This window comes from Pelodiscus sinensis, chromosome 2 (genome assembly GCF_049634645.1).
Source record: "Pelodiscus sinensis isolate JC-2024 chromosome 2, ASM4963464v1, whole genome shotgun sequence".
NCBI classification, from domain to species: Eukaryota; Metazoa; Chordata; order Testudines; family Trionychidae; genus Pelodiscus; species Pelodiscus sinensis.
In genome coordinates this window covers 173091990-173112855 of record NC_134712.1, presented here as the reverse complement: position 1 = coordinate 173112855, position 20866 = coordinate 173091990, and the positions used below count along the sequence as shown (strand labels likewise).

General features: G+C 41.2%; 1 protein-coding gene across 23 annotated transcripts in view; it reads right to left on the bottom strand.

Annotated features, from left to right (window-relative positions):
* Positions 1-20866, bottom strand: part of LRRFIP2 (LRR binding FLII interacting protein 2) — a 123291-nt gene that overhangs the window by 32270 nt on the left and 70155 nt on the right. For 8 of the 23 annotated variants that reach the window (XM_014574054.3, XM_075921795.1, XM_025185124.2 and 5 more), the window contains 7 exons: positions 11941-11988; positions 11788-11841; positions 8869-8937; positions 6457-6570; positions 3872-3922; positions 1923-2036; positions 1357-1428 (listed from right to left, as the gene is read on the bottom strand). In XM_014574054.3, the coding sequence (XP_014429540.2) occupies positions 1357-1428; positions 1923-2036; positions 3872-3922; positions 6457-6570; positions 8869-8937; positions 11788-11841; positions 11941-11988 (522 nt within the window). The remainder of the gene's footprint in view (positions 1-1356; positions 1429-1922; positions 2037-3871; positions 3923-6456; positions 6571-8868; positions 8938-11787; positions 11842-11940; positions 11989-20866) is intronic. The other 15 variants (XM_014574057.2, XM_025185127.2, XM_075921797.1 and 12 more) reach the window with 7 other exon arrangements.

Here is a 20866-nt window from a genome sequence, read left to right as displayed (position 1 = left end):
TTTACATTTTAACCTGCAGATATAGTAATTATAGAACTTTTGATCTGCATCTAAGTAATACGAGTTCTTAGATATCTGCCAGCTCTGACCCTATTAAGGAAAGTCATAATTGCATCAAAGATTCAGAAGGCTACAGGAAAAAAAAAAAGTATTCTGATCATTTTTTTATGAGGCCCATGAATACACTGATATCAAGGAGGTACAAATTATGTACTTCATCATAACCTCAAACCAGCTGTTTTGGATAGTTTATTCACTTTCTCCGAACGAGAGATGGACTAGCACAGACTAATGAAATGCTGATTTTAAAACCTATGACTTCCCATTTATCAGAATATATTATATATTCTCTATAAATCCCTCCTCAGGAAGGCTACTAAACAAAACAAAATCACTGTCAGATGTGATTTACGTGAGGTTAGAATTCCACTTTATCATTAAGAGCATCTTCAATGGGTGCAAATGTGTGCAGCATAGAAATAATTAAAATTAAGAGCTCTTCATATTTAAATATAACTATTTAAATACAGGCATCTGAATAAGAACATGCTGAAAAGGGCAGATTAGATTCTCCTTTGCATCGTTTCTTTTGAGCACAGTCGAGAAAGGAAGGGGGACTTGAGAATGTAAGTTAATTATAAGTTAATTTTAAATGAATTAGTTGGACAGAAAACCAAGATAAGAATACCAATAAGTAAACCAAATAAGAAAGTAAGTGAACTTTAAATATAAAGCAAAATATTGTTAACTATGACAACAGTTAACAGTGTATATGCAGAAAAAGATGGCCAGAGTACAAACAATAAATATTAAAAAAAAATCTCCCCTCTCATTTGATATTAGTCTATCAATAGGCCATAAAAGCTACATCTATTCCCATATCTAATACACATGACAATTTATTTTTTAAATATTTTTGGATTTTTTAAACTACATTTTCAGAAATTTATAAATTTAATTCCTATTCTGTTGGTGAAATTATTTTGTTTGTCAGAATTATATCCCATTTCTTGTCTTTTAAATACATTGCACGAACACTTAATGTGTATTTACAGAGTATTAAAATATTAAACCATATATTAGTTTTCAATTTGCACTTGATATGAACACTGTGAATGCCTAATGCTATTTTAATGCGAGACAAATAACTTTCAATCTGGGAAAGAATATATTTTAGTGATTCACATACAAAAAATTCTGATCTATCCTATGTATTGCAGTCTAAGCACATGCTTCAAAGCTAAATATAAAAAAATCTAGTTAGTAAAGCTATGTGCAGTTAGTGGAACTGATAAAATCTCCATTACCAACATATGTCCATACAGAATGCATGCTTGGAATGGTGAGCCCTTATACCTTTAGTTCTTTAAGTCCCTGCATGTATCTCCCCTCTACATCTTGTATCTGGTCCTTAAGATCATAGATATCCTGCAGGACATAGGAATGAACCATTTCATAAAAGAGGGGAAATAGTTTACAACTGAAAAATTTGTGAATAAAACAGGACTTCATGTTTGTATATCTTTCACTCAAATGTCAAAAAGTGTGAAATAAAATATACAAAACATATTTGACACACAAATTAAAAACAACCACCAAAAATTGAAAAAAAACCTATTTTGTTTTGGAATCATTATCTGAAAACCACTAGTATTAAAAACTACTCAGTCCCATTTCTTAAATCAAATCAATGATTTCTAATGTTATTAAAATAAATTTGATTTCAGTACTCAACTTTCAGTGCCACATTTACACATAGAAGCAGTACCATTGATATAACATGCATCTATTTTCCACACCATCATTACAATTGTAATTTACTTTTTATTTTACTAAAGCAAATAGGTAGAAATTCCATCTCTCTCTCTCTCTCTACTGCCCCATCAATCCTCCTGCATTTTCAAATCAGTATAACAGTTTACCCGTAAATCACTTAATGAAACGTCAGGATCCACCAAACTGCTCGTATCCCCACTTCCTCGTCTGGATGAATTCCCACTCAGAGGAGTTGTACTTGCTGAATTGCGCGATAACGGCTTTAAAAAAAAGAATCAACAGTATTAAGATTCATACTGAGATCTCTTCTGAGGTAGTAGCCTCCCACTTTGCAATATAGCTCATATTTTTCATAATCAATTACTTGAAAATTAAAAACAGCACTGATAACATACAGTTAAAAACTCCTTTGCTTTTCACTTGACTTCAAGTTCAGGTTTCTTCATCATTATACTTTTGACCAAGGTTAATTTCCAGAATCTAGTTCAAGGGTGGGCAATAAGTGGCCCGCACCTATCCCAGTTTGTGATCCACAGCCAAGGGCAGCTGCAAGCGATTCTACCTCTGACTGTGCAGGTAAACATAGCACCGGCAGCCCACCAGAGGCTAACCTTGGCAAACCATGGCCAGCTATTGCCCATCCTGATCCAGTTTATACCTGGTCTGCTGGCTCCATATTCATGCTATGATGAAGGATCACTTTTGCTGATGAAAAATTTACAACACGCTTTGGTTGAGGTGATGTGATAGGGAGGTTAAAAAAAAAAAACACACACTCAAGTAAGCGGCTTCTATCTCTCTATATAAAAAGTTTTTCCTGCTGCGTGACAGAATGATGTCATCAGGCTCTCTGGCCACGAAAGCGAAAGTGGCTAGAGAATGGGTGGGTTGGTGAATGTAGTGAGCAGTGGGTACAGCCCTCTAGTCAATTATAATTTTATTTATAGCCTATAGAAATCTGAAGTTCTATGCTTAGGTACATCTTGCTAGTAGACTTGTACTCCTGGAGCAATCTCAAAGTTTCCACTAGGGATATTAGATGTTGTGTAATTGTATAGTCATGTAACCGCATGAAATCTTAGTGATTACATGACTATTTGATAGTCCCCAGGGGCGGGGCCAGCAACCAGTGCACTCTGACTCCACATCACAGGGAGGCCCCTGCTACCCCATGCTACTGCTTCTCTATCAGACGTAGCAGCATGGGGTGGCAGGCAGGAGCTGGTTCACCAGGGAAGCCATCTTAAAAACTAGCCCCTCCTCCAGATTGGCTGCCTGCCGCCCTGTGTTCCTGCCTCTGATACAGAGTAGCAGCGCAAAATGGCAGCAACCCCTGTCTGGGGGGCTCCGAGCTCCCCGCAGACAGAGGCTGCTACCATGGAGCAGCTCCATGGGATGCGGAGCAGCCTCTGTCCACAAGGAGCTCAGTCCTGACATGGACAGAGACTACTTCACTGCAGCCTCTCTACCATCCCTCAGCACCAGTAAGTGTTTCCCCAACCCTTCCTGCCTCTGTAGGAGGCAGCAGGGAGGAAGGGGAGGAGCTGGCAGGTCCATGGAGCCAGCTTGCGAGGGGGCCTGCTTGAAAGCCAGTTCCCTGTGCGTATCTGCTCCAGCCTACCCCCTTACCAGCCGCACTTCTGGCTCTCTATCAGGCTGATCTGATGCTCGTGGGGAGCTGGCTTTTAAGCCTGTATCAGAGGCAGTGGGGGAGAGGGGGAATGCGTGTAGTCGACAGGATCAACCAATGAGCCTAAATTGAGTTTTTCCAGTCACGTTCCCTTAAAATTCAATCTCCGTTGAACATTGCCTAATATATGGAAGTGAACTGTATAAAAACAGACATTCCCTTTAAAAGATATTCCCTCTTCCTATGGGAAATAAAGGAACAGGAAGAGGAATGTTAGCTTGACTTTGCACAGAACGTTACAAATATTATTTTGCAGTTTAACAGTGTGAAGTATTAGGATACAAACACTACTAAAACAAGTGGCATATAAACTTTTGGGGCTATTTCCATATTGACTATAATTAAAGAAGAAAATTGACTTTAAATCATAAACCAAATATTGACTTTAATATAAACCAAACTTACCCTTGTGTAAATTTCAGAATACTGTTTTTCAGACTTATTTTCTTTTTCCAGCTGGAAGAGAAGTGATTATAATTATTCATTTTTTGACTCAGAACAGCTGTAACATCTTTGTGTTCACTAACCAAAATAAAGTGAACATAATCCACGGGATTACAAAAAATGGTTAGCAACTCTTTTAGAAGTCTGGTTTAGATCGCAAGTGAAATTAGTTTGAGTGTCTTAATGTAGTCACCATAAAAACATATGTCCACATCACAATACACCACTATTTGGCAAAAACAACAACAGTCACATCACGACATTAAAAACCGAGGTTTAAGAAGGCACAAAAAGAGGCTTAACTATTTCCAATAGCTTACTACTCATTTCAGACAATATTTTAACTTATGAAACTTGACCAGAAATATACAGTCTAGATTTACTGACCTTTTGTATGCATATGTTAATTTTATTATTCAGAAACTTATATCAACATTTTTTCAGTCAAAAATCCAAATTAAGTGTAAGCCTAAGACATTACAAATCTAAGCATTTTTAATAAGGATAAAATGCTTAGGATAAGAAGCTTCCCCAAAGTACTTTATCCATTGTCTTCAAGACAAATATCTAACTCTTTTTGCCCTAAACTAATGGAGAAGCCGTTAGAATTTGGTATCACAGCAAAAGCAATGTGCGTACATTATTGAAGACATCAGTTCTCCATATCTCACTCCCCCCCCCATTTTTAGATCTGCCACTGCAGCATTTTACTACGTAAAGCAGACAACTATTGTTAAGAAACTCTACTGTTAACTCTCAGAGTTGCAACTTTCAACTTTCTTTTCCTAAGATCAACTGTGGACCTGCATTACGCTGTTTGAACCCAATCTTCCCAAAAGAGTTATCAATAAGAAAATTTTAATTACATAAATCTTGGTTTTATGGTTGCAATAAAAATTAAGATTCCATTCATACAACACCAATTCTAATAAACGACAAAATAATGCTATTAACCATTCTCACCACATTGTCACTTCCTCATAGCAGAGATGCTGGAAAAATTACTAGCTTAAATTTCAATTTAAAACAGAATACACACTGCTGCGGACAACTATTCATGTTCTGAACATAGTGTTACAGTGAATAACATACATGGTGGTGACTATAATAATATTGCGCTATTGTTTTTTGTCCGAATAGAAAAAAAATATCATTAGCTTTAAATACAGTTTTATTCTTACAAGCTATTGTAAAACTGGTATTGGGGGCCTAGATTTTTATTGTGTCTGAATGATTTGGCCAGTTTACCAGAAAAGGGAGAGATTTTTAGTAAGGATGTGATAATGTAAACGATTGTCTGCTAACCTTCATGGCTGCAAGCAGCCCTACCCCTACTCCTCTGCTATCAGAGGCAGCAGCACGGAGGAGGGGGGGTAAAGGCAGGAGCCAGTGTGCGTGTGGAGCCAGCTTACACCCACACCAGCTCCAGGGAGCTCCCCCCGGGTGTAAACATGTAACCACTGAAATTTTCAGCAGTTACACACCTACCGGACTAAATGCATTTTAACATCACTAATTTTTAACATCAGTAAAATATTTTTTACTCAAGTCTTCATTCACTTAAAGAGGAGTAACTGATGGTAGAATGAAGCTTCAGGGGGTAGCTGAGTTAGTCTGTTACAGAAAAAAACAGCAAGCAAATGGTCTGGTAGCACTTTATAGACTAACACAACATGTAGATGGTATCATGAGCTTTTGTGGGTCATGTAAAGAAGTGCTACCAGATCATTTGCTTGCTGTTTTTGATGGTAGAATGTTTATCTGTCAATGCATGAAAAAGAATAGAATTCAGCTGATACTCCCATAGCTGTGCAACCATGGCATGGCTACCAGAATCCCAAAATTTCTGTTTTTCTTTGTGATTACTAATGCAACAGACACTACAATACTCAAGGAATAGGATTTATGGAGCAAGAGAATACCAGTTTTGCACAGTCACTTTTTATTTCAGACTAAAATCAGAGTTCGCTCTCAAAAGTTGTTTAGCTTTATTTTATAAAGGACACCCAGACATTGTAATTTCTCATGTATTTATAGCATGCAGGGTTGCTGTTGCCATGCTGGTCCCAGAATATGGGAAACACAAGGTCATTAGGGTAATGACTTTTACTGAACCAACTTCTGTGGATAAAAGAAACGAGATTTCAAGTTTACAAAGAGCTCTTCTTAGAGTATGCACAGCATTCAGACAAATCCATGCAGAAAGTGTTACAAATTAGTACATGATTATGCATTATACATAACACAATTAGATTATTATAAATGAATGTGTATCTCAGGCAATACCAAAATAATTTTTGAATGGTATTAAAGTAGCAGCATTCCAAGAGACAAAAGATATGTCTTTTGTTCGGTAAGCATTCTGTTATTTTCTAAGAAAACTTGGCAGTTGAAAAACCAGCAACAAAACTCATTCACTATTGTGTAGATTCCATTGTTCTGAGGTTTTTTGTTTTTTCAGGAATTTACTCTCACTCAAGGAAGAGAACTCATCACCAGTAAGCTCATTGTATTCACTACAATATCATAACATGCATTACACTCACACTATTTACATCTGGGATACTGACATCATCCACATCAGAAACAATGCTCCCCCTGCGATTGGAACGACTAAAATAATCAGCTGCAGTTTCACTTTGATCAGAAAAATCAGTTGACTTAGAAGCCAGATTAAAGAAAAAAAAGAAAAGAAAAGAAAAGAAAAGATGAATGAAGAGTAGAATTGAAGACATTTTAATGTAAGTTAAATATATCAACTAACACAATTTGTTCTTGGCATTTCTAAAATTTAATGATACAATTCCTCCTCTATTTTAAAATTACATACATATTATAATTTAAAGACATACACATGTTTATTGGTTACAAGTATACAATACCAATAACATTTTTGTCAAGAATCCATCTCAGATTTACTATTTCTTTCCCGGTGACTTTTCATCAGTTTCATTGTATTGTGAAATTATGATTTGCAACATTTCTAAGGGTACTTCTATATTCCACAATTAGTATTTATGACTTTCCCATTTGGATTAATGTAAACTGGGTTTTGGCACCAACATTGTGCCAGATGCAATGGGTAACGAATGACTGTAGCAATTTAACAATATGAGAGATCATTTTCTCTATTACACTCAAAAAATAGTTTCATAACAGTAAAGAGCAAGCTCTCTAATCACAAGTACAGTTCAGAAAATTGATCATTAAAGTAGAAAACTACCTGGAAAAATAAAAGCTACTGTTACAGAGCAATCTATGTAATAAAAAAAAGTTAATAGTTATCCATATTACAATGTTGTGGCTAGACCCTTACATGGATGCGGAGATTATATATACAGATGCAAATACTTTGTAGATATATATCCATATCTGTGGAGCTGCAGGGCTCTACTGGGAACTGCAGTGGCAAAAAGCAGCAGTTGGGCCAAGGTTCCCAGAAGCCAGCATTCCACACTGGCAGCTCTTCTAGCAAAACTACCACCTGCTGCCCTGCCAAATGGGATGGACACCAGGCTCACCAGCAGCTGTCCCTGGGAGGCCCATGCTCCCTGCAGCACTTCTGTTTTTGAAATGTACAAGAGCCCCAGAGGGCTCAATAGCAGAAGCACCCTTAGTGGGAACTGGCACGAGCGGGGACTGAAGTAGTGCCTGCTCATGCCATTTCCCCACTGTGCCTCTGACTTCCTTGCCCTCCCGTGGAGATATTGCTGGGTAACTGGCTTAAAGCTGGTTCCCCGCAGCACTGGCTCCTATTTTACCCCCCTCCCCGCCTCTCTCTGACAGAGGCAGCAGGGGGGTGGGAAAGCAACTAGTTGAGTCGCTACCTGACTATCTGATAAGCATTTGCTTATTGGATAGTCAACTAGTCACTTACATCTCTATTTCAAAAATCACCCCAATACTTGCACGCTTGCAGTTTATAGACTCTTAAACTTGTCCTGTCCCACACTGAGGTTCACTACCACAATGTATTCTCTCTCCCCTGATATGGCTCACATTCATGTCCTCTCACCATATTCAAGTTGATTCACTTTGTCCGTCATGCTGCATGAGTTTAGAAGCTTTATCGCTGAAAGAGGAGAGAGGCTCTCTCTTCCTACATCACAGCAGATCACAACAGCCATGGGCAACAGAGATAGACAAAATCCTGCTCATTCCCTGAAGACCTGGACTATAGTATGCTTAGTACACATAGATTCCTCTGAGAATTTAGCTGCTTAATTTTAACAAGTCTCTACTGAGCATGCATGAACAGAGATTTTTCCACAGGATTATCATTTGGCCAAATTTTGATGGTGTTGCTGTTATAAAAGCCATCCCCTGACAAATCAAATCCCATCTCCAAAACATGGAGGTTCTAGAGATTCTCAATAAACTTGTATTTTTGTAAGCTGGCAAAATGATATTTTTTCTTTAACTTCATTCTGTGAAACAGCTGAACCAGGTTGGCTCAAATTTTCCAAAAGATATTCAGCCAGAGGCAGGTCATTTGGCATGGAAAAATTCAGCCTAATAAGTTACAATTTGGCAAAGTTATAAGCAACAGAAAGAGAGTCTTATAATGGGAAGTAATGTTTGGCAACTTCAAGTGTAAGTAACTATCATTAAATTTCTTTAAAAAATTTGTTTACAATTACATTTTTTTAAATTGAAGATTTTAGCTCAAAATAAAGTAATTCAAAAACAGAGTAAAAGTAAGGCCAGCTTTCTTATTTGAGCTGCATTATAAAACATATAGAAATGCTATACAACTCTGCTTAAGTAATAATGAATTCCATGAAAATGCAACTCAGGCCAATGGGCACACAAAAGTTCTAAGTTCTTCTTCCCTCACAAGCAGCACTTTGTATCAGTTGAACAGAACATACTATAGTAAAAAAAAAAAAGCAATTAGGGTCTTTAAAAAGTTAAGATATCAACAATAACATCAGACAATTGCATACAACCCTGCTCACCATGCTATCACTCCTCCCTCGGATGGCACGATTAGAGGATGTGGTACTCCCTGTTTCACTGTCTGTAAACTACAAAGATTGATATGCATATATTTACAGCTGGTTGACTGCAGTCCAATCTTCATTTTGAAATTAGTAATTCATGGAATGTCAGTTAATGAGGTGCACGCGCGCGCACACACACACACACACACACACACACACACACACACAACATAAAACACAAATGTAAAGAAATTATGTTTGCAACCATTAAAAGACAGCAAAATCTGAAAATAAGACAAAATGAAAGTTAAACTATGGACTGAGAAGTGAAAGACTTGTAGTCAGGCAGATAAAACTGCTAAACAAGACAAATTTTTGAAAAAAGGCAAAAGGTTGGACTATTACATATGTACTCTACATTCAGCTAACAAATAATTCTCAAAAAGAACAAAATCAATGGATGCAAAAAAATACTAGTAAGTATTTAATAAATATATTGTCCTCTCAATATTAAACATAATGGGCTACATGAAGCAGACAATGAGAGCTAAAATGGATGTCTCAATCTTAATGATGATCTGAAGAAAATAATTCAGCTTAATGCCTTTTTGCTTTCCTGTGATATATAACCAGGGACACATTTTTTTCCCTTTTATTCATTTGAAAAATAGAAAGGTAGATCTTGTTGACCATGGAATAATCTACGATGGCTGGTAAGAGCATCATCACAATAAACACATGTTGGAAACAACAGCAAGTCTAGGGTGACCAATGTCCTGATTTTAGAGGGACAATCCCAATATTTGGGGCTTTGTACTATGAAGGCTCTTATTACATTTAAACTCCTGTCCCAATTTTTCACATTTGCTGTCTGGTCACCCTACCAAGTCCTTCACCAAAGTGAAATTTGATTCTTCTAACTTAAAAAGCAAACAGAAAAAAATAACTTCTTAAAAATCCAAACCAAACCTCTACCTTCATATATTGTAAAAAACACAAGGATATAAATTCTTTCCCCCTTACACAGTCCTTTACAGGTCACTTTTGACTTGCACCATTGGGACTGCTTTGCCAGGAACTGGAAGTTTTGCTAGCCAGAGACACACTTGGGAGAAGGGTCCGTTACTGCTGTTTTAAATGGACAATTGGGAGGGGCGGGAGGCATGTTCAAATAAAAGAGAACGCAATTAACATTTAGAAAAACACTCAAAGAAAACCAAATCAATAAGCCTGAGTCTGTATGCCATAAACCAGAGGCGGTGGGGTTAAAGAGACCTTTTTTCTATCGGGGTCACTAAACCAAAGGGGGGGGGAATAAACTGTGGGCCAATATGCAGCCCCGCACCAGGGGAGGGGAGAGGCTTAGGGCTTCTTACCATGGGGGGGAGGGAGGAGATGAGTCAGTGCTCATTGCTCCAGCTCTGGGGGAAGGAGGAGAAGGGCAGAGGCTCTGGGAGAGATGACAACTGAAGGGTTCGGGTTGCAAGAAGAGGCTCCAGGCTGGGACGCAGGAGAGGGTGAGGGCTCCAGATGGGGGCATGGTCTCTGATGTGGGAACAAGGGATTTGAGCTGTAGAAGGAGGCTCTGAGCTGGGGCCAAGGGGCTTGGGATGTGGAAGTAGGCTCACAAATGGGGCAGAGGGTTGGGGTGCAGATGTGGAATCTGAAAGGGAGTTCCATTCTGGGGCATGGATTTAGAGTGAGGGTACAAACTCTGGGAGGAAGTTGGGATATGGGAGGGAGTTCCAACCAAAAGCAGAAGTTTTCATGTGTGGGCTCTGGCCTGGCTATGCTTGGAGACCATTCCTGGTCAGCAGTGCACTATGTCTAAGGCAGGCTCCCAGTGTTGGGAGGCAGAGGCAACACAAAGAGTTTCTTTGATCTCTGTTGCACATTAAGGCCTCCGGGACGTGAGATTAGCCATAAGCCAGATAAAATTTAAGCAATGGGCCAGATCCAGCCCACAGGACAGAGGTTCCCCACATATGTCAAACCATTACCTGAACTCTGCTTTTGGTTTTACTCTTGAAAGTTTACTGATCATAATTTTGCATAAGAATTTAACATGCCATTGGTTAACTTATTTTTATACAGCCGGTTCCTGACTTATGAACAAGTTACATTCCAAGCACTTGGTTGTAACTCATTGTGTTCATAAGTCGGATTACATTCACTGACATACAGCCGCGCTGTTCGTAAGTGCGGATTTCGTTCATAACTCAGGTTCTGGCTGTAAAGGAGGTTGATTGTAAATACAAATGGTCATAAATTGATGAGTTCATAACTCAAGGACCGGCTGTATAAGTTGAATCACAATGTAGAATGCAGATACCAATTCACCTGCAACTGTCAGACTTCATTAGCCTATTTCCTTTCCGATGTCTAAGAACTCTCTCTCAAACTCAAATGGGTTATTCAGAGAAATGGGATACCTATTTCGGTCACTATGCAGGCATGAATCCACATCACAGCTCTCTTGCTTAGGAAATGTCCCTTTCAGTACAAATGTAATGATTCGGTCACTCCCCAGCTCCAGCGATGATGCTAATGTTTATCTTTGGTACAAGGGTTTTCTTTCTAGCTGAACTTTTTTGAAGTCATACTTAACAACAGTAATGAAGTCCTGTCTCTCTCTCTCTCTCTCTCTGTGTGTGTGTGTGTTTTCTTTTTCAAGATTTAAAAAAAATTTAACTCATTTTCAACTTTAAACCTTTTTTAAAAGTAAAACTTCATACAGCAACTCCTATACTTGAACTGTTTGATCAAATATTCCCATTTTTTATAAAAATGTAGCTCATTTAAATTAATTTCTAAAATAAAAATCTATAGGTTATGTATTTGTCATTCGACTCATTTACAGTGCAAATGCACACACTGATTATTGTGAACTAGTTAAAGAAAAAAATCACCACAAAGTCATGCAAGAGGGCTCACCACAGGACTACTTCGAGCTGAACTTGCTCTTGAAGAATAAGTATATTCAGATGGCTAGAGACAGAAGTTATGAGGGAGAAGAAAGCTTTTACAATTTTCAATAATCTTTAGATTAGTAACTGTTTTCAGAAAAGAAGCTAATTAGAGACTTACAGTGTAAGAGTTATACCAGCTATTTAATCCATCACCACACACGGATGCCTACAAAACAAAGAATGGATCACTGTTTATATCTACAGCGCCAAATGTGACTACCTCAAGTCATGCAAGGTAATTCTGTGAAATCCAACTTCACCCCTATGATCAGTTTCCATACATTTTCCACCAAAGGCTGTATTATTTTTGGAAGGGGCAGAGGGGTGAACTTGTATTTCCTTTTTGTCACTATTCCCTCCCACTATGCAGAGAAATCTCTCTTTAGAATGTAAGATGACTATTCTATTAAAAAGGCATGGTCAGATCAAAAAAACCTACTCCTTCTGTTAAACCATAGTTAAAACTGAACTTTTAAAATGTAATATTTATGCTGTTTATCTTTTTGAATTTCACTCAGTTTGAATAATGAAACTAGATTAGCATTTAAATTAAGATACTGCCTATGCCTAGAGGAGAACTTCTCAATAGACCACCTCCACAAGTGGCAGTAGCAATATTGATGAAAGAATCCCTCCCTGCTATACCACCAACTTAGAGAGATAAAAAATCACTATTCCCCCCCCAAAATCATGACTGACCCATAAATGAATATTTGTTTTTAAATATTATATTGTGTTTCTTAGCTCAGCCTCTTGATTTTTGAATTTCTGCTGCCCATAGCCAAGATGTGTGGGGTTGACAATTAGTGTTCCCACTACATGTTCTGGATAAGGTAATTTTGGTCCTTTGATGCAGAAACTCTCACGCTCACATCTGACCATCTTCTATCCAGCAATAAATCCTGTCTTCCAGTCACCCATCAGTTCTGTCTCCATTCTACCCCCTCTCAATTCAGCACACCCTCAGTATCACCATCCCATTAATTCATCCCCAGACCTCATCAATCCACACAACCAACAGGTCACCCTCCCAGCACACACCCCATCTGCTCAAAATCCACCATCACGATAGCCACTATACCCGCCTCACTTGGGTCCCTGTGCCATACGTCTAGCCACCACAACAAATGAGAACTAAAATTAATCTTGACTGATGATCTGGTGATAGAACTCTCAAATGTCAGGATTTTTTTTTCTTAGAAATCACAACTTCATGATTAATATGGCATGGTCTGCATGAGGGGTTAGATTGATATAACTACCTTGTTCAGACTAATGGCTTGTCTAGACTCAAACGTTTTGCCACCAAAAAACAGGTTCACAACAAAAACCTCTTCGCATTCATATTACAATGCAACAAACAGCCATTTTTGGCAACAAAACACTTCCAGCCCCATGAGGGACTTTGTCGACTACAGAGAGACAAATCAAGCCGTGCGTACTAGATAGGTTTATTCTTGAGTTTATTGGACTCCAGCATATATCTCACTATATATGGCCCATTTAGCCACTGAGGACATCACCTTGAACTCAAATGCTTTTCAGCCATGTAATGTTTTCAGGTAAGCAGATGCTCCCCTCCCACCTGGAAACCCTGGGAACTTTAAATATATTTCCTGTGTCTGTGGCACACTGTATGGCGGTCCTCATTGTATCTTCTCAAGGAAATAAGAGTGGTAGCTACCAATCCAAATGCTCTCCTGCTTGGAGGAATGCAGAGCTTTTCGATCTAATAAGTGAGAGTGGTGAAGAATCAGTGGAATCAAAGCCACGAGTGACCTGCGGGAACTGGGACACATATAGTTGCATTTCTCGAGCCCTGTGTGGGAAGAGGTCTGAGTGAGACACCCTGCAATACAGAGCCAAGATCAAGGAGGCAAACAGCACCAGAAGGCAAAGGAGGCAAACAGCTTGTCTAGTGCTGCACCCAAAACATGCTGGTTTTATGAAGAACTACACAGAATCCTAGGTGGGGATCCCATGGCCAAACCCAGGGACACTAGATAGTTCTCAGATAGAAGACACAGAAGGGAGGGTTACTCACCTTCATCAGTAACTGGAGTTCTTCAAGGAGTGTCCCTGGTGATGCTCCACCTTAGGTGCGCCAGTGCCGCTGTGCTCATGGTCGGCAGATTTCTAACAGCAGTGCCCCTCCAGTTGGCTGTGCATGCGGAGCACTGGTGCAGGACAGTTGGAATAGTCATCCCATGCACGCAGCCAACTGCTTCCTCAGTTCCTTCTCTGGCCTGGATGTAACTGGATCCGAAGCCAAGGGGAGGAAGGTGGGTGGTGAAGCACTCATAGGGACAACTATCTCGAAGAACTCCAGTTACTGCTGAAGGTGAGTAACCTTCCCTTCTTCAAGGAGTGTCCCCTTGGGTGCTCCACCTTAGGTGACTACAAAGCAGTGTCCGTGGTTGGTGGTGGGTGCTTGAGTAGTGCTAGTTTGGTAGCCACGAGGACAGTTCACCCAAAATGCGCGTCCATATCTGCAAACACCTGAATTGCATAATGCTGCATGAATGTATGGACTGAGTCCCATGTGACAGCTTTGCAGATGTCCTCCATTGGTACCCCTTTGATGAAGGCAGTTGTAGCTGTCATTGCTCTCGTAGAGTGAGCCCTTATGCTGGCAGGTGGTATCCTGTGAAATATGTCGTAAGCTAATTGATAGCTTTTGCTTGGATATGAGCAACACTCTTGATCTTCCCGCATCTGACACAAAGAGTTGTGGGGATTTGTGAAAGGCCTCAGTGTATTGTAAGTAGAAGGCTATAGCTCTGTGGATATCTTGAGTATGCAGTGCCCTTTCCCAGTTGTCCTTGTGGGGCTTGGGGAAGAAGGCAGGTAACTATATTAGTTCATTGCAATGAAACGAGGTAAGTACTTTTGGTAAGAATTTAGGGTGCGTTCAAAGGACCACCCTGTCTTTCTGGAATACCGTGTAGGGGGGTTGCATCATGAGTGCCCCTATTTCCCCTACCCTTCTTGCAGTGGTAATTGCCACAAGAAAAGCAACCTTTAATGGACAAGTGTAGAAGGGAACAAGTGGCCAGTGGCTCAAAGGGTTTGCCCATGAGAGCCCTTAGGACCAAATTAAGGTCTCATGAGAGGATTGGGTCCTGTTGTGGTCAAAACATATTCTGCAGGCCTCAAAGGAATCTTTTGGTAGAAAGATGAGTGAAGGCCAAGTAGCCCTCTATTGGCGGGTGTAATGCTGCTATGGCAGCAAGATGTACTCTGATTGAGCTCAATGATAGTCCTGTTTTGTGCAGGTGTAGTACTTAGGCCAGAACATTTGAGACCCCAGTTTCTGTTGGGGTGAGGTTGTGTTCTAAGCATCATAGTGTGAAGCAATGTCATTTCTGACTATGTTTTTCTTGTTGCAGGCCTGAGGCAGTTGATGAGGATTAGTTGTACTTCCTCAGGATAGTTGGCCTCTACCGGCATCAGCCAATCACCAACAATGCATGGTGGTGTCTCTGTCCGTTCTGCTGTGTCAACAAGGATTGGAGGGGTGGGAAACCATTGGGTGGTCGGGCACTCATCTGCAGTAGGCAGGGGTACAAAGTCTGTCTGGGACACCTCGGAGCTACCAATATAACCTTTGCTTTGTACGATCTTATTTTTAGGATTGTGCATTGAATCATCAGGATCACTGGAAAAGCATATAGTAGTGGTGCTTGCCACCTTATACTGAATGGGTCCCCCAATGACTGTGGGCCTATGCCCGCTCAGGAGCAATAATATGGGCACTTCTTGTTTTTGTTGGTGGCAAATAGATCTATCATGGGAGATCCCCATTTCCGAAATATATGATGGAGAATTGTGGGGTTGATCTCCCACCCGTGGTTGTGAGAGAAATCTCTCCTGAGACTGTCTGCCAGGACGTTGTCCTTGCCTGGAAGGTAGGTGGCTATCAGTGTTATGTTTCTTGGTATGCACCATTCCCAGAATTTCATTGCTTCCAGACATAACTGGTAAGATCATGCTCCCCCTTATCGATTGATGTAGTACATCATTGTGGTGTTGTCCATTACTATTAGGACCATTTTGTTCTGAATTACAGGCTGAAAGTGGGTGCAAGCCTTGCAGCCTGACCTGAGCTCGGAGGAGGTTTATGTGTTTGTCCACCTCATACATGCACCAATGGGCTTGTATCACTCATTTGCCCAGGTGAGCTCCCCATCCTATCAGGGAGGCATCTGTGGCGATTGTTAGTGTTGCGGGTGATTGCTGAAAGGGTATCCTGCTGCACACATTGTGGTGTAGTGTCCACCATGTAAGTGTGACCTTTATTTTGTTTGGTATGGAGAGCTGCTTGTTCAGGTGGTGTGTGTGCGGGGTCTGTATACTGTTCTGAGACATGCTTGTAATGGTCCCATATGTAGTCGGGCATGTGGTACCCGAATGTGGCTGCTGCCTTGTGACCCAGTAGCTGTAGACACTGCCATGCCATTATAGATGGGCTGGCCTGCACTAAAGTCACAAGGTCCCTGATATCTGAAAATCTGTGTTCTGGTAACGATGCTAGGACTTTGCTGCAATCCAGGTACGCCGCTATGAATTCTATACTCTGTGTTGAGGTGAGGATGCACTTCTTCTGGTTTATCTGTAGACCCAGGGGTTCAAACACTTTTCTGGTGGTCTCTATTGCCTTCTGTGTGTCACCCACTACGGGGCCTCTTAGTAGGCAATCATCTAGATACAGGAATATGGTTATGTCCCCCCTTCCTGAGATGGGCTGCTACCACGGCAAGAACATTTGAAAAGACTCTTGGAGCTGTTGAGAGTCCTAAGGGCAGCACTTTGTATTGGAAGTGTCCATCTTTTATGGTGAATGTTAGAAAACGTCTGCGGGATGGATGGATGGCTATATGAAAGTATGAATCCTGGAGGTCAAGGGTGGACAGCCAGTCTCCCTTCTCTAAGGCAGGAATGATGGTGGCTAGGGTTACCATCTTGAATCACTGTTAACGTACAAAGCAGTTGAGTTTTCAAAGATCCAGAATCAGCCTCCAACCTCCTGACTTCTTGGTGGTAAAGAAGTAGTGGGAGTAGAATCCCCTCCCTCTGAGCTCTGCTGGGACCTCTTCTATTGCTCCTAGTTGTAAGAGGTGTTGAGCCTCTTGTATGAGCACATGCTCATGAGAGGGGTCCCTGAAGAGGGACGGGAAAGGGGGTTCGTGGTGAAGGGAATATAGTAGCAGTTTGGATGATGTCCAACACCCAGTTATCTGTGGTGATGTTCTGACTAAAATGCTGCTAGCTTGCTCCCAAATAACGTACAAGACGTAGATTGCTGCCTTGGAGATGTTGGTGCTGACCAACCCTTTACGTGACCTTCAAAATTCTTGGCAGTTGTTGCACAGTTGCTTGGTCAGGTGTCTACCTGCACCTGTTCTATCTTGGTTGGCGCCTGCTGTCGTATTGTCTCGGTTGCTGGTTGAATGGTGTAGCTATATGTCTATGTGCAAAAGATCTTCCTTGTCTCTTTCTATTCATTGGTATGTTTATATCTAGGGTCTTCAGTGTGGCTCTTTAATCTTTTAGCGTGTGCAGCCAGAGTTGGTTGATTTGGTGAAAAGTTTCAACCCTTCGAATGGGAGATCCTCCACTGTGGACTGGACCTCTTTTGGGAAGTCAGACTGCTGGAGCCACGAAGCATGCCTCTTTACAATGGCTGATGCTATGAGGCCGTGTCTGCTGAGTCAAGCATTGTTTGTAGGGCTGTTCTAGAGATCAGTGCCCCTTCTTTCATGTTGGCCTTATACTGCTCCTTTTTATTGTCTGGAAGATCTCCAATAAAGTTTGGCAATTGGTTGAAAACATGATGTGTGTACTTTGCCATGAGGGCAGCATAGTTGGCGACCCCGAGTTGGAAGCCAGCAGATGAATAAGCTCTTCTGACCATCAGGTCCAAATGCTTCCAGTCCTCCTCAGAGGGTAATGTGTATGTGGCATGCTGTATGTACTTCTGACAGAATTCGGAGCAGGGTGGGAGAATAGAAATTCTGCCCCCGTTGAGCTACATAATACTTGCAATTGTCCCACTTCCTGGTAAGTGGGATTGTTGCAGGTGTCAGATTTTTTGCCGGGTCAATGAGTGTTTCATTCATTGGTATTGCCAGCCTGGTCTGTGGTGAAGGATGTTTGTTAGTTTGTGTTTCATCTCAGGTGCATCTGAGAGTGATATGTCCAACGTATATATCTCTTTTCTAAAGAGTTCTTGGAAGGCTTTGAAGTCATCCCCTTCACTGGGTGATGGGGGCATGATTGCGCCTTGAGTGATAGTGATGTGTGTTGTTCAGTAGGTGGGGAATCAATTGTTCTGTCCCCCCCAGTAACATTCACATCTTCCTCCGAGAAGATAGAGAGGTCAGGTGACCATAGTAACCTAAAGAATAACAATCTAAGACTAATAGGTATGAGGGAAGAGAGAGTGACAGACAGAGAAGAACTGAGGCAGCAGTTGGCTGTGCGCACAGAATGACTGTTTCAATCGTCATGTGCCAGCACTCCGCATGCACAGTCAACCGGAGAGGCACAGCTATGGGGGACCCCGCCCCTGGGTGAGCAAGTGTCTCCACCCTCTGGCGCCCAGCAGGCAAACGGCCACGCCCCCTGGCGCCTGGCAGCCTCAAATGGTTGGGGACCACTGCTCTATGCAGTTGGGGGGCGCGCAGTATGGGAGGACAAGATGCTGTATTTCTGTGAGTTGGCTAGCACTCCCTGGGTCTTTATTATGGCCAAACACAGCATCGATGCACACATGGACAGCAATATAATCTTCCTGGGAAATTGTGTTGAAGAGTCTACTGATGTACTCACTAATTTTGTCATGGAGATTCCACTGCAGAGCTGCAGTTGTCCCACCACTATGATATAACACTTTCCCAAACCAGTCCTCAATCTGTACTGCAAGAACCAAGGCAGTACACAGTTAAGATGCATAAGCCTTCCATTAGCCTCCAAAAGCTCAGCCTGGATTTGCTTGTAAACCTTCAGAAGGGATATGTAAACAAGAGTAAATGCAACCTGTGGTCAAGTGTAGGATTATAAAAAAACTGTTTCCTTATATAACAGCTGCACAATCACGGACTGTACTTTGCTGCAGTCTCATAACTAACCCTTCTTTCCCTGGACTTTTAAAACTCACCATGATCACAGTGTCGGCAGTGATCTGTGTTTGCCTCCAGGCTATTCCAAAAAATTAGGAAGTTTTTCTTCAGGAACATACATATTAGTAAAATGCAACAATCTTTATCATTCAAAGTACAGTCACTCTATTGTTAATAGTTACTTTGGTAGATCAGGACTTCAGAAGTCAGACATCAATGTCCAGCAGCAGACAGACTATGTCAACTGAGATAAAAGCAGCAAAGGACACGCAAAGATCTAGTGAAGGGTTTTCTGGGTCACTCAACAAATCATTCAGAGACAAAAGAGCAACAAAGAAAGCTGGGACATCAGAGACTAGCTATGAATAGGGAGTAAAGAGAGCAGAGATGAGCTAGGGCCAATGAACACAGAAATGAGATGACTGAACGCATGTTACAGCTTATGCAGGACAAAAATGACATCCTGAGGAGTAACGAGTATAATCCTGATGAATAACAGACTAGACCCAAAGGCCTCCCCTGCAGAACTCTTTTCCCAGCAATCATCCCTCTAGCACCCTCCGCCCACCCCGCACACACATCACCATTTAAGGCTGCAAAGGTGCATTTCTTTATCCAGCAACCATTCCTCTACACCCATACACTCATCACAATCCAGTAATGGTTTCTTCCACTGTTAGGAAAGCCCTTTTCAGCAAAGCCAGACACTATGTTATCCATAGTTTCCAGAGACACAGTCCTGTCTACCAAAATATTATATATTTCCATGCACACTTGCAGAAGTGCTGTCCTGATGGCAGACTTCCCCACTCCAAACAGATTTGGAACTGAATGGTAGCAATCTGGAATGGCCAGCTTTCACAAAGCAATGGCCACATGCTTCTCTACCAAGAAAGCAGCTCTCATTCAGGTGTCCATGCGCTGCATTTCAGGGGTCAATTCAGCATGTAGTTCCAGGAAGGATGCTTGATGCATCCAAAAGTTCTGTAGCCATTCTGTTCATTCCACACATGCATGCAATGTAATCCCACCCATCAGTGCTCTAGCTCAAAAGTGACGATCCACTGTGTATACCAGATCTGTCAAAGACCAATGATATAACAATTTATCATCCTCATTGTCCTCTGAATCTGACACGTCATCATTATCCGCTAGTAAGTCCATAAGTAGGTATGCTGCATTGTGTGATGTCTTCTGCACACTGCTCATGACAAGGGCCAGAAGTCTGGGATCCATGTTTTTTCACCACAGATGCTCAAGTTGGTGCAAAAATAAGCCAGAAGCCCAGGACATCTGGGAAGAAAAGAGGTTTCATGTTCCCAACATGCCTAGCACTATGCGGCACATTCTCACAGGGCTTAGTGAGTGAAAATGATGTAAGGCACTGTGGGATGCATACCTACAATGCTTTCTGTTGAAACAACTGCAGATATGGCCATGAGTTATTGACAGCAGATACCAGAAAAACTGGTTTGGGAAAGTTTTCAGTTTTGGCGACTTTTGCATGTGACAGCATATTTGTTGCCAAAACATGCAAGTGTAGACACAACCATAGATATCTTTACCCAATCTCCCATGTAGACACTACTATGTTAATGGGAGGGCTTCTCCCATCAGTACAGCTGCCTCTCATGGTGGTGAAATACCTGTGGATTTTTCACACCTCTTAAAAAATGTAGTTATACAGATGTAAATGTACAGGGTAGACTTGGCTTACGTGCCCATGTAGACAGAACTATGTTGCTGAAAGAATTCTTCCATTGACCTAGCTCAGGGGTAGGCAATAATTTTTGATGGGGGGAGGGGGAGAGCACTCCAAGATTGCGTAAGTGGAAAAAGACTGCACTTTTCTATGGAGTGGGTACATGGTCTAGGATGCAGGTTGGGTGCAGAAGGGAATTCTGGGGAGGGGACTAGGGTATA